Source organism: Eucalyptus grandis, chromosome 11 (genome assembly GCF_016545825.1).
Source record: "Eucalyptus grandis isolate ANBG69807.140 chromosome 11, ASM1654582v1, whole genome shotgun sequence".
In the NCBI taxonomy this organism is placed as follows: Eukaryota; Viridiplantae; Streptophyta; class Magnoliopsida; order Myrtales; family Myrtaceae; genus Eucalyptus; species Eucalyptus grandis.
In genome coordinates, this window is record NC_052622.1 from 32,438,981 (window position 1) to 32,453,440 (window position 14,460).

At 39.9% G+C, this 14,460-nt stretch overlaps 1 protein-coding gene across 1 annotated transcript; it reads right to left on the reverse strand.

The window, feature by feature from the left end:
* Nucleotides 1-12,399: 12,399 nt before the first annotated feature.
* LOC108956284 (eugenol synthase 1) lies at nt 12,400-13,973 on the reverse strand. The gene is given in 6 exon segments (XM_039305275.1): nt 12,400-12,599; nt 12,712-12,747; nt 12,750-12,914; nt 13,015-13,243; nt 13,370-13,505; nt 13,771-13,973. Coding segments are annotated over 6 exon segments (969 nt in total).
* Nucleotides 13,974-14,460: the final 487 nt, after the last annotated feature.

Here is a 14,460-nt window from a genome sequence, read left to right on the forward strand (position 1 = left end):
CTCTCTCTCTCTCTCTCGGTTGATAAATGAATAGGTCCAGTATGTGTATACCCCTCTCTTTGTCCTACACTGCTTATATAAGATCACATGCACAGCTGATCCATCTCGACTTCTTCGCCTGGATAAGATTGTATACGACTTCCCTCGTGCTCCATGCGATTAATTTATAAGCAATTCGGTCCTACATCAGAATAAACTTAAAGTAAAAGGTACAACCAATGTCTTTGGGAAATGTTAAAAAAAGACGAAAAAATATATTAAATGATGCTCCTAAGGTCCTATTTTCTATCCTAGATGTGCTCATAAGGGAAACCAAAAATAGAAGATAAAAAAAATAAAAAAAATATGTCTAGTGGTGCGGGAAGAGTATGCTCTGTCACGTTACCCTCCAATAAAATGAAAGTATAATTGCAAATGTGACAGATACAAAAAAACTCGTGTTAATAAACAAAGGAGACCAAAGGTCGCTTGCGTAGGAGAAGTCTTCAAGGTTGGCCTATCGATAACAGTCGACATCTAAAGACCTAAATCTATTAAAGTCAAAGAGTTAATACTCTAAAAAAAATCCTAAATTGATGCTCTTATGATAAATTTATCTTAAATTAATTTTTTGAACATTAAAAATTCTAAATTGGTATAATTTTGACAATTTTACCCCCACTAGTATATACTTTATTAATTTCTGTTAAATTTTACCGTCAAATTATAAAATTGGATAAGACTTGACAATTGACCGATTTACCAATTTGAGATTTTATTCTCCATTTGTCACAATTGTACCACTTTTACGGTTTTTTGTGGTGTTAGTCTAACTTAATGGAGGGTATATTTGTAACAAATATACAATTTTTGGGTTTTTAGTAGTAAAAAAAAAATAATTTAAAATAAGTTTATCATAAATTTATGGTCATTTGGAGTAAATTTATCATAAGTGTATTAATTTGGATTTTTGGTAGTCAAAAAATTAATTTAGGGTAAATTCATCATAGGTATACCAGTTTAGAGTTTTCTAGGGTATTAATCTAAAGTAAAATGAAATGTGTGAAGGCCTATTCCTAGCAACTTTTGCTTCTTCTTTGCTTTTTCTTTGAAACTACTTAGACAAAGAAAAACGTTTTGGATTTCAAAGAATTATAAAATAAAATAAAAAGTATGTAATGTTCAATATGTTGAAATCTAAATTACATACTCATATATTTTGGAAGGTTTCAGACGTTTTACATTCAACAAGAGTCAAATGAGAAAACCATAGGGTTGTAAAATTTAAAACATAAAAAACGGAAGTCACTCCAAACAGGTCGAATAAAGACATATTTTTTGGTCATATTAACAAGCGTTCCTCCACTCAATAAGGAAATGTTAATTTTCAGAATATTGATTACACACGTATATATTATGAGAAATATTTGTATATTGAAATATTTAATAATCATTTACTTGTACGTATCATTGGCTTCAACAAGCACACTAGCTCCAATTACCAAAATTTAAAGTCAAGAGGGATTAGATGAAAGAAGTTAATAGATCAATTAAAAGATCAAAATGAATTAATAAAAATGCTCAAGTTCGACAATCGATAGAGAAATCCATTTTTTGAGTCCTTTTAGGTGAACTTTGTTAGTTCTACGAATTAGATTATTTTTTATAATCAAACTTTCAATTTGGCATGCTTGTTCAGGAAATAAAAGAAAAGAAGGAGGGCCAAATCTTTTTAGGAATTTTGGAATTTTGTAAGAAGAGAGAAGGTATTTTAAATTTAGGGCATTTTCTTCTTTCAAAAGCCATTTTAACGTAGCATGCTTTTTAAATAAAGAAAATGACACAAATTATCACTGAATTTTGATCCAATGTATAATGTGGTCTATGAACTATTATTTTATTCAATATGGTATCTAAACTATAGCCTAATGTTTAATGTGATTCATGAACTTTTAATTTATTAAATGCGGTCCATGGATTTTTAGTACATGTTCTATGTAGTCTCTAAACTATATGAATATGTTCAATTATAATATAATCTTTAAATTGACAATATTGAATATTTTCATATAGTCGAGAACTAAATTGAATAAATTAAAAATTTATATACATCATTACATATTAAACCAACATTTAAGAATCACTTATATCATTATCCCGATCCGAAATCCACTTGTAGCAATTGTTGTTCTCGTTGCCTTCGATTTATTATTCCTCATCTTCATAATTTTTTTTTTTTTTTATTATTTTTTTCAAATTTCTTATTGGAAAATTACCGTTGGTTTTAACGACCACAATGCCCTTAAGGGCAGCAATACCTGCTAGAAAAAGACGCATCACATGTCCCATCAACGATGACTTTGTGTCACGGCAAAGGGCTTGGCGTGCGTGATTAGGCGATCAAGTCAATTTGGGTCGGCCGAAGCGGTCCCCACGGGAATCTCCACGTGAAACAAGTGTCCTCTCGTCATTGGACGGGACCCAAAACCCATTTACAAGTTATTGATTTCTAGCCAAATCAAATTGTAATGATTGGGGCGAGTTGACATATAATTCAGTCGTACAAGAGCGCCAGTAGACGTAACTCAGTCAGCAAATGCTCGATCGGTAACATCACGAATGGCTCTGACTGCTGCAACTCTTCTTTCCACTGTGAACATTCTACGTAAAGCACGGCTTGAAATCAACGTACATTCTCAAGTACATGCATGTTATCATGCTCTGGAGCGCTTTGGCAGATTATGTTACTCCCAGAAAATGTTGATCAGTGGGATCCAAAAGGCATGACATGGCTAACTCGAGAAGGAATTTACCAGCTATTTCAACAATCCCATGAACCAAACACTGGAACTTTATAAACCATGAATGGAAAAATCATACTCAAAAGAAATTTAAAAAGAAAAAGAAAGAAAGAAGAAACATATAGAACAGCGATGCTGCTAAGCCAAAATTAAAGCAGAGTATAAGAAGGAGGACAAGAAACCAACGTTGTGTTTCACTGCTAGAAAGCCAAATTGGTTTGAGACTAGGTGAGATGTGAAACTCTCGAGGACATGGGATTCAAGAACAACTATAAAAATTGAGAAATGATTTCTATGTGAGAATAATAATATATTATTGACCATAAAAATAAATTAATATTTTATTATAAATTATTGTGAGACCCATTTTTTAAAGAATTTATAACTCACAATAAATTGTTATTTTCAAAATAAATCAAATATTGTTTTGCTAATAAAGTTCATAGAAATTTGAGCACGAGAGAACGAAGAAATGGAGTGGGAAGAAATTAAATGAAGTCGCGTCGAAACCTTACAAGTAAACAGCTAGGGCTTTGGTGCCCCGCCTCGCTGTGCGCAAAATTCCGGCCATAAGTTTCCCAAAGTTTCAACACACGCACACACTCCACGAACCGGGAGAACTGGCCAACTCACCCACACTAGACATAGAGAGAACGATGAGATAGGTCACGAAAAAGGGGGAGGCGATCGAATTGCTGGGGTACCTGAGGTCCAGCGACGACAACATGTGCTGCGTTGGCGCGGGGTAGCTGCCTTTTGGGAGTTTGACCACAGTGGCAAGTGACGAAAAATGGATTCATGAAAAACAAACAAATACTCAAACAATCGAATGCCAAAAACAAGCATGGAAGCTTGTCCGAAGATACATGTAATACCAATCGAAAGTCATATAACATACTTTATTTGTCACAAATTAAGTATTTGTTGCAATCTTAAAGGAATTAATAGGAGCCTTGGAGTTCCGTTTGTCGAGGGAGTTTATTATCTTCAAAAGGAAAATGTACATTCTATCTTCCTAAAAATTAACGTTCCCTTTTCATTTTCTTTTTATATATATCAGTTATTTTCACTACTACTCTTTCTCTCTTATGGGCTCTTTCTTATGATCCGACTTTGGCCTAACATGGGCGGATGAGCCTAGCTTGGCCCAACCAATAAAAAAACCATCAGCAAGCAAAACTATGAGTTACTGAGCGGTGTTCTTTTTTTTGTTTTGTCGATCCTACTCTAATTCATGCTCTCATACTTTTGTCATGTTTCTTTGCAGGGTGTGGTATTCGAACCTCCCACCTCGCCATTCTCATGTAGAAATGGTGACCACTGAGATAAACCCCAGTGGTTGAGCGAGTCTTTGTTGAAGAGGCATTCATTTAAGTATTTCAGGTGATAGTGAGAAGAAGCAAAACTTGTTGTGACATAAACTAAAAGCTTAGGGTCTGCACAGTAACATTCTAGTTTTTTTGTTCTTTTGCTCTTTTATTCCCTGAAATAGAAAAAGAACAAAAATCCATTCGATAATGTTAGTTAATTTTTCTATTTCTTAGAATAGAAAAGTGGCCAAGGTGTGACATCTAGATTTTTGCTTAGGTCCCGAATGCTTAACGATCGATGCCACATCATTGAACTCATCATCAGACCGTACTAATTGCACCACTGCAAAGACTTTCAACCTCCCCTCATTTCCGTCATTGCTAAACCATCTCATTCCCTCGCCATGACACCTCACCGTGCCTCCTTGCTACCTCGGCCCACGCGACCACCAGCGCCACCACCGCCTTAACCTTACCACAACAAAGGCAATTCACGAACCCCAGCTGGTGTGTGACCCTGGTGAGAAGCCAATTGGTCAGCAGCACATGCCGAATCCTTCCTCTTGGCACGACGACCATAAGCGGCAGAGGAGAATAAAGACCAGCGCCTTTCCTTGTTTCTTCCTCACACCGTAGAAAAAAATCCATCGCTACTGCCACGTCTCATCCTTTCGAAAATGTAATAATAATAAAAAATTCTACCGATCATTTTAAGCTAAGCAAACGATTCTATTTTGAAAATATTCAATTTTTCACGAATAAACGGACTCATCCTTTCGGAAACCCTCTTGGAAAACATGCACGGCCTCCTCATGTCGAGCTGTCCGGCCACTGCACGCAGCCCCGTCCACGTCGAAAGCCCTGCCAGCCCCAAAAACCTCCATCTTTTCTTAGTCAACGGGCTTTTGTTTTTGTTTTTCCTTTTATTCTTTGTCTCTTATATTTATTGTCAAACACCGTCTTCAGATGTAAATCGGTTTTTTTTTTCTTTTTCTTTTTGTGAAGATGAACAAGAAATGTCGGAGAAAAAAAAAAGAAATGTCGGAGAATGAATTGATTTTATAATTGATTTTGATTCTAATTGATTCAATCATGGATATTCGGACATGAAATAGGAAAATGTAATCATATTTATTCTTTCCTTGGTTCTCTTTTATATTATAAATACAAGCATACTTGTATAGAGAATATACAATGAAAATCACAATTTCCTCCAAATGCATATCGTCTTCATTTCCTTTCATAGTATCAGAGTGACATTGCTTATGACCTAGCTTCTGCAAAAATCCATCAGAATTGCCCTCGGTAGTTCTTCAATTTTTGTTGTTGTATTTTTGTCCTGCAAAACAAGTTGACATACCGGAACGGAATTCATTCTGACTTGCCTATGATGGAGGAATCATCCAACAATAATTCTCCGAATCAAGTTGATCAGATCCAAATTCAGCAAGATGTCCAACACTTGTCTCCAAATCAGGTTGGAATACCCGTTTCAATGCAATCCACCATGTCTTTAGCTCCAATTCAGTGGCCGAGAATACAGTTAGGGGTGTCAGGAACCGAATCGAAAACCGAACCGAACCGAAAATTCGGCTTTTTTTGGTTCGGTTCGGTTTTCGATTCAGTTCTCATTAAAACCAATATTTTTTTATTGGTTCGGTTTTTATCGGTTAACCGAACCGAACCATAAACCGATAAAATCAAATCGTTAAAAATTCAATTTTATTCTCCCTCAACTCCCGTCTCCTCTGGCTTGATTTTGCATGCCTCCCTTCATGGTGGCCTAGCTCGAGAGCCCCTAGCCCCCGCCCCAGCAGCAGCCGCAGCAGCGACAACGCAAGCGATAGGGGTGTAAAAAAGAACGGGGATCCGCCCGGACTGCTCCGAACCGGATTGGAACCGCCCGGAACCGGTGGTTCTTGAGAGAATCGGTCCGGTTCCCGGTTCCACTTTATGGGAACCGATGGGTACCGGTCCGCTTCCCGACTCCATGGGCGGATCCACCCGCCGCCCACCCGAACCGTACCAATTAGTTTTAATATTAAAAAAATTACTTAAACAAACCCTAGATCTCATCTCATTGTCTCTTTGTCTCTCTCTCTCTTCTCTCTCTCTCTCTCTCCTCGGTTCCTCCTATCGCCATTTCATTCCTTCCCGAGCATCGATGCCGCCGCCGCTGCTCTTCCACCGTTGGTGTCCGCCCTTGCGCCGGCCGCCACGCCTGCGCTTCGCCAAAGGACTGCGATGCCACAACTCACCTCTGCGCCGACCACCGCACCAGCATCCGCGAGCGCCCTTCACCCGTCACCGCGATCACCTTTGCTTCTGCTGCTTTCCATTTGAGCACCACCGCCGTTGCTTCTACTCTAAGCCCCCTCCACCAGCAATTCGGCACCGTTGTAGCCCCTACAGTTGCGACAACCGACGCTAGTAGATCCCAAACTGGTCGCTGCGCCTCCATCGCTGCTCCGCCGCCCCTCCGCGCGATCCCTGCAGCCCCTGTGACTCCGATTTCCCTTGTCCGTTGCTGGTTCGCCTTGCTGCTAAGGCCACACCTCCGCTGGTCTCCTTGCTGGAGCTCCACATCGGCGTCCATCCAACAACTCACCACCGTTTTCCACCTACCAAATTGTAACACTAACCAACGAATTGCTACCTTGCACAACATAAGTCTTTGCCTCGACGAGCCTCTACTCTCCTTCACCACGTGGGTGCCTTTGATGATGACATCGATTTCGCCGCCACCTTGATTCGAGAAGCCCAATAGCAGCGACACCAAGCTTGTTATGTTTTTCCTTCGTGCTGTAATAACTCCCTGCTTTGGGGACGCTGTTGGTGTCGACGGCCTTGCCATGACCAACCAAGCTAATTGGTTCCATGGATCCACCCGAGAACTGGACCAGACCGGTGGTCTGGTTCTTTGGTGGATCCATGCAACAAACGGATGGATCTCAGTTCCATTTTTCGGAACCGATCCTTAGCGGGCGGTTCCCAGTTCTAGGTTGGGAACCGCCTGCCCAAACCATGCACACCCCTAGTGAGCAGGACGGTGATGGTTTGCCGACCCGAGCGTCAACATGGAGGGTGGGAGAGGAGTTGGTTAGGAGGCAGTAGCGCTGAAGGTCAAAGAAGAAGCAGGTGAAGATGGATGCAGAGATGGAGGCGAATTGCGAGAGAGCATTTTGAAAAAAAAGAGGGTGGGTTTCTATCCGTAGAAGACAGAGGAGAGAGAAAGGAGGAAGATGAAGTCACTGATGTGCGCCCTTGGCCTCATCTCCTGCAACCTCCCCTTGCCCCCTGACCTGCTGAATGTCGTCTCCTCCATTTGCAACAATGTGGCGGCGGGCGGCAGCGGCAAAGGACGGGGATAGGGAGGACGGCATGGGCGGCGGATCCGAGGAGATTCCGGTGGTGGTCGAGAAGGGTCCAGTGAGGGTTTTTTTCTCTCGGTCTTTGATCTTTTTGGGGGTTTTTGATGATGCGAGCGTCCAGGAAGACGATGCAGAAGGAAAGAAGAAATAAAAGAAATGCAAAAAACTAAAAATCAAAAGCTAAAACGAAAAACCGAAAATTGAACCGAACCGATATTTTGGTTCAGTTCATAGTTAGTTCGGATCTTATTTGGTTCGATTTGGAAATTTTTTTCTTACGGTTTGGTTCGGTTCTGCTTTTTAAAAAAACCGAACCAAACCGTTGACACCCCTAAATACAGTGGATTCCAATTCAATGGGCCAGCGGACAACGCGGCTCACTTGGAGAGGAAGCAAATTCTGAACCTCAACCCGATCGAGCTAGCTACCCTCGGCAAGTCAGACGGGTCAAGAGGCAAATCCCTACCTAGGACTGCAAACCGATCTCTACCCATATGCAATTTCGACCACCGCTTACATCATATACCTCGCCCAGCCGACGGATCGGAGCTTACAAGACTGCAAGTCAGACGAGTTAGGGGGCAAATCCCTACCCAGGACTGCAAATCGATCTCTACCCATATGCAATTTCGACCACCGCTTACATCATATACCTCACCCAGCCGATGGATGAGAGCAACTCATCGGACTCAACAATTACAACACTTGGGCTTGGGATCTTTGGCGAGCTCTCGTAACCAAACCCAAAGTGGGCTTTATCGATGGTACCGTGCTCTTCACAAATGATAATCGAATGCGATGATTTTGGTGCAAATGTGGCCAACTTGTCTCGCACTTGGATCAAGAACGTTATAGCTCCAACATCACCGCCGACCTCATTCCTAAAGAAGACCCGAAACAAGTGTAACAAAATATTCGCGAGATGTATGAGAAGTTAGACCGTGCGAAACTATTCTCTCTCACTCAAGCCTTGTTGGAGTTGAAGCAAGAGAACCTCTCGGTTACCACTTGCTTTAGAGGGAGTCTCCGGTATGTCATCTACATAAGTTTCCATGTGGCCCACATGCAAGCTATGGTATGCAAAATTTACTACTACACTTACAAGTGCGAGCTTTCAACACTCCAAGCATGACTATGCTTTGTTCTCTTGGACCAAAGTTCGTTGATGACATACTTATCATGGAAAATGACGATTCTGCCATTGGAAAGTTTAAAGAATATCTGCATTTAAATTTCCATATCGAAGACTTAAGGCCTCCCAAATACTTTCTTGAGATTGCGATAGCTAGATCTGATAAAGGATATGTCTTAGTCAACAAAAAATTTTCCAGGAGATTATATCAGAAATAGGGTTATCAAGATGCAAGCCAGTAGTCATTCCTATTGAACAAAATGCCAAACTTACAACATTTGAATATGATAAAGATCGGTTGCTTCAAGATCCATCATGCTACCAACGGCTTGTTGGGAAATTGATCCATCTCACTATGACCAAACTTGATATATGTTTTGCATATAAATAAAAAGTCAATTCATGCATAATCAAAAGCAGTCCCATATAAATACAACACTAAAGGTTGTAATATTTGAAGGGATGTCAAGGACTTAGAATTCTATTATCTTGTGATTGTGACATGAAGATGATAGCTTTTATCGTACTGATTATGCGACTTGCCCAATGAATAGAACACCTATTACACGATAAGTTCTCTTATTTTGTGAAAGACTAAGAAGCAATCAACCATTTCCTTATCATCAGCGGAATCAGAATATCAGGCTATGACAAAAACAGTTTGTGAAATAATCTGGATACAGGGTTTGTTTTTGGATCTTGGAGCAGAACTCGATGGAGCAACTGAGCTATTTTGTGACAATGATGCTGCACTTAAATTAGTAGCAAATCCTATCTTTCATGAAAGGACAAAGCATACAAAGGTCGACTGTCATTTCACTTGAGAAAAAATTCAATAGGGAATCATTACAACTTGAGGAATTGGAACAATTCAATAGCCTGCAAATATTTTTATAAACCCTTTTGCCAAAGACAGCATATCCATTTACTAAGTAAGCTTGGCATATTTGACATATATAAGCCGCCAACTTGAGAGAGAGTAGTGGAGGAAGAATTGATTTTATTATTGATTCTGACTATAATTGATTCGGTCATGGGTATATGAAGATAGAATAGAAAAATGTAATCATATTTATTCTTTCCTTGATTCTCATTTGTACTATAAATACGAGCATGCTTATACAAAGAATATACAATGAAAATCACATTTTCCTCCAAATACATATCGTCTTCACTTCCTTTCAAGAAAGGAGCGGCAGTTGGTTGGGTCAAGACTACTCCAAGTCGGAAGAATGTTGGTCTCCAATCAGGATAGGACAAGTTCAATCTCCGTCCGAAGCTCCTCCTTTTGTAATTGCTCGTGCCGTGACTTGTGACTTGTGAGGTTGAAATTATGTATCAAAGGTTGATTTAGTGTGGTGGGACTTTGAATGGTTGAATCCTTGTCAATGTTATTCTTCTTCTCCTTTTCTTTTTTATTTTGTAGTTTTTGCACCGATTAAATTACCTTCGGAATCCAAATCTTAGTGTGGAGATCGTCCATCAATGATGCTCTCAATGTTCTCATGTCGAGTGAAATTTCCTTTTTTGATGTATTCTCGACCGTCTCTATTTTGCGCAACCATTCTATAAACTTAAGCTATTTAATAAAGGCGTGGTTTATTATTTGAAACATGAAAATTTAATTGGAGAGACAAATAGGGTCTCGAAAGATTCAAATTCAGAGCTTATGGCTATTAGATTAAGGCGTGATTTATTATTTAAGTATTCTAACATGTGTCCTAATGTTCCTTTCATTATCGGGGGACATTGACCGTCGATGGTGTAAGCTTCGTATAGCAAATGAGCCTTCGAATTACTATAGTTACACAAGATAGCATGAAACATCACAGACGTTAAAATATCCTTAGATAGGAAGAAAAGGGTTAACATCATCAAAACCCCTAAATTGGTATACTCATGTAACATTTACTTCAAACTAATCTTTGTATTACAAAAAATCCCAAACTAGGATGCACAAATGTGACATGAATATGTGGTATGGCCGTATGGGTATATCAATATAGGAGTTTTTGTAACACAAAAATTAATTTGATGTAAATGTGACAAGGTGTGTACTGATTCTGGAATTTTTGCAATGCAATAATTAATTTGAAGCAAACGTGACACTAGTAAAAAATTTGAAAAATTTGAGGTTTTCGGTGGCATTAATCTTAAAACAAAAAAATGCCCACTGGATTGAGCAAACGTTGTCGTTCAGCGAATTCAACTATGTCTTCGCAGATTCGGGATTTTCCACATAATCAAAAAGATTTGGACTCTTCTACCAAAAAAAAAAAAGAAAAAAGATTTGGACTGTGCATTAGAAAAGCCGAGCGCTCTGTCGACGGCTCTCTCACGCAAGTCGTCTTTTCCAAAAGAGTGACGAATCGTTTGATTGTTTCGACTTCTGGAAATGGCAGTCCATTGGCTCATGTACCTTTAGCTTTTTCCGGTGCTCAACCTCTTTCATCCTCATCTAGTCGAAAAGGTTTTCTTGTATTCTCACATTCTTCTGTTTGATTTTGGGCATTCGGAGGCCTCTGGACGTATGGTTCGAACCATTTTTGACTTGTTCAACTTGAATGGTATTTGAGCGGATGAATCCTACTGGCACACATCCTATGTGGTCGATGATTTTAATGCGTTATTTTGTCTCAGCGCAGTGGGGATATTCTTCAAAAAAGTCATAAACTGATTGTACATCGACTAATTCAATTATAAATTCACCCTTTGACTATTGTCTAACATAAATCCTCCAACTAGTTTTGGTAAGAAATTGCTCACGTGAACGCTAGTTGTCCTATATGGCATAGTTTTTCAATTTTCTTTTTAGTATCCAAAAGTTTTTCTTGCCTTTTTATTTTTCCTTTTTCCCTATTTCCCTTTGCCAACCAAAGTCATTGGGCACAAGCAAGGTCCATGATGCCCTCGTCTAGATTTAGTGAGGGTCCTTACTAAGGCAAGCAACTAAGAAAAAAAAATTAGAAATAGAAAATCATCCATATCAGTGTAGGCCGTGCTTTGTAGGATAGCTGGTGTTGACTAGATTGTCATATCAATGATTTTTTTTATTGAAATGACTAAATTAATAAATTGTCAAAACTCTACTTTTTAGACAAGCACATTTTGGGCAAATTTCCTGATGTAGACTGATTAATCCCTACATACTTTCTAGATGATTAATCATTCCCACACGCTTCTCTTTCATTTACTTATTCGCCTTTTCTTTCGTACAAAGCCCTACTTTTGTTTAAAATTTGAACACTAGTCTGAGCGTTAATTCAAATGCCATTTATCGATGGATTTTCTTTTCAGCTAGTAACAGAAGTTCAGCTCCGCTCTTCGTGCGGTCACATAGTCTATGTCCAATTTTTGTTCAAGAAACAATTTAATTTGAAGTATTTCCCCAATTCCATTTTCTAATTTTATGTTTGTTTTATAAAATATCTCGTTTACTAGAAGCGATCCCAACTAAAGAATGCATTTGTTTCACCAAAAATAAATGACTCGAAACATATTTTTCCTAAAATAATTGATCATTTTTAAGAAAGTAATTTCTAAGTGATTCGTTTTTCACAAAACACCTGGAGTCTAAGTCGTGAAGGCAAAATAAGAAGAAGAAAAGGAAGCGGCACACGTTGTATTTACATCTAGGAAAACCACAAATATCACGACGACATTCTCTCTCTATTAATTTAACCACCACGCTGATGAACAAAGCACGATCCCACCGACTACAATTCGAGTTCAAGCCCTCTAAAACGAGAAACGATCGTTAATTGTCTTCTAGGCCAAGTCGTTGATATATGGAGTACAGCAGCCGATCATTCCAATGGAGTGCAAGCAGGCTCTGGAGGGTCAACGAGGAATATGTCAAGGAGCTGGTCGACGGTGGTGTACTCGACTTCTGGATACAAGCTCGAAGCTTCGAGGTCGTCCTCGTCTAGATCGAAGCTCGTCGTATCTCCCTTCACGAATACGGAGTGCATGATGGACACCCATATGTTTTGTGGGCTTGGCAGGGCTACGAGTATCGCAAAAAAAAAGTTATTTTCCACGACGTGTGATCATAGACAAGAAACTCGGTCGATGTCGTAGTTGAAACCGCAATATAGATGCAATAAGTCCCGACTTACTCTGGGAGAGCTTGATCACCTCATCCTCTTGCACCAGTTTTTCTCAAAACCCTGACCCGTTTTCTTTTCCCACGACGAGATCAGCTCGTTCTGAGAGACTACGTTCCCCGGCGGACGGTAAATCACAACACGGTTGCGCGTCCTTGGGTCGATTGCCGCATTGATCGTGTATTTGGCGATGTCTTGCTCATAATTAAGCACAGCTGACAATACAGTAGCATAGATTCAGTGAGCCATCAATACTGACGAGCTATCACTAGCTGCTTAGTATTTAGAATCTGGAATAGATATAGTAGGAAGGACCCTTTGCGTCGCCAGTCCCATAGACAACGAGGTCAGGTCGAGGGTCGTGTGTGTGAAGCAGAAGATTGATGAAGTATGAAGCACAGCAGTTGGCGCAGACGAAGGTATAGGGAACGGCCGATGCTTCGATGAGCCTCCTCATTTTCTTCTTCTTGTCCAGGCATGCCTGGAATGGCGGGAGGGCGGTGGTCCTGTCCACGTCGCACCCAAACTCGGATGGGATGAACCTCTAGAACCGCAGAAAACGGAAGAAGTTCTTGTTAGTATGTGTTTATATTTGGCAGAAAACGGAATAGTAGTATTTATTCCTGAGGCACGGAATAGTTTCTATTTCCCGGAAAAGAAGGCTGTTTACCTTTATGTTGCTGGCGGCGATTATGGCATCGATTATTTTGACTTGATCAGGAGAAAAAGGATTCGGGAGCACCGAGATCACAATATCGACCTGTTTGAGCACGGATACCATCTTCTCGTGCTCCTCTAGTTCCCCTGTTTTCATGCATTTCCATGCTTTACGTTGCAAATCGGAAGTTGTTGTGTTAAGTTCGTGGTTGTTCAAAGAATAATTGTAAGGTGACTTCCTTTTTTATTGGCAAATCTGCTAGCCTTGATTCATGTTTCGAAAAAATCCAGTAGATGGTTGATACGCATGATTACTTTCGATTGGTCATGTGTAGAGAGAAGATAGATGATAAGTTATAACACTTGTCAGTATTTTGAGAGAGAGAGAGAGAGAGAGAGAGAGAGAGAGAGACCTCGATAAGAGTAACACCGAGAGATCGAAATTCGTCGCGAAGGTGCACATTGGAAGGAGGCGTATGAGGGGTGGCCGGCCGAGTGAAGACGAAGGTGGGGTGGCCAGACGACACGCTTGCCCCCACGACATGCTTTCCAAGGTAACCGGTGCCTCCGAAAACAAGGATCTTGCTCTTGTTGGAACTACTGATCGGGATCGACATATCTCTCGGTTGATAATTGATTAGGACCAATGCGTATCTACCACTCTCTACGTTCCTCTTAACACTGCTTAAATATAGGATCACATGTCCGATTGTTCTATCTTGTACTCCACCACATGTCTTCGAGTCGAGAATCTCGTATACGACTAGGACTACCCCCGAACTCAATGCGATTAGGTTTTCAATTTCAGCTGACGCAATTTTTCGTTGGGTTCAGTTTTTTTGTTTGGCGGAGACTTCATTCATCAATACACTCCATTGACGAGATAGCAAACCTATTTTTCTTTAAAAAGTTGAGAAAGTGAACGTTAATCTTAGTTTATTATGAAACAAAGTTCTTTTACTAATGTACTTCGTTCACAAGATAATAGTGTGCTGCACGGATTTTTCTGATAAATTTATGTTAGTGATAAGCTAGACGCTTGGAATTTTCTTTTCATACTAGTTTATATATTTATGACATATTCATTTCCAATTTTATCTCGAT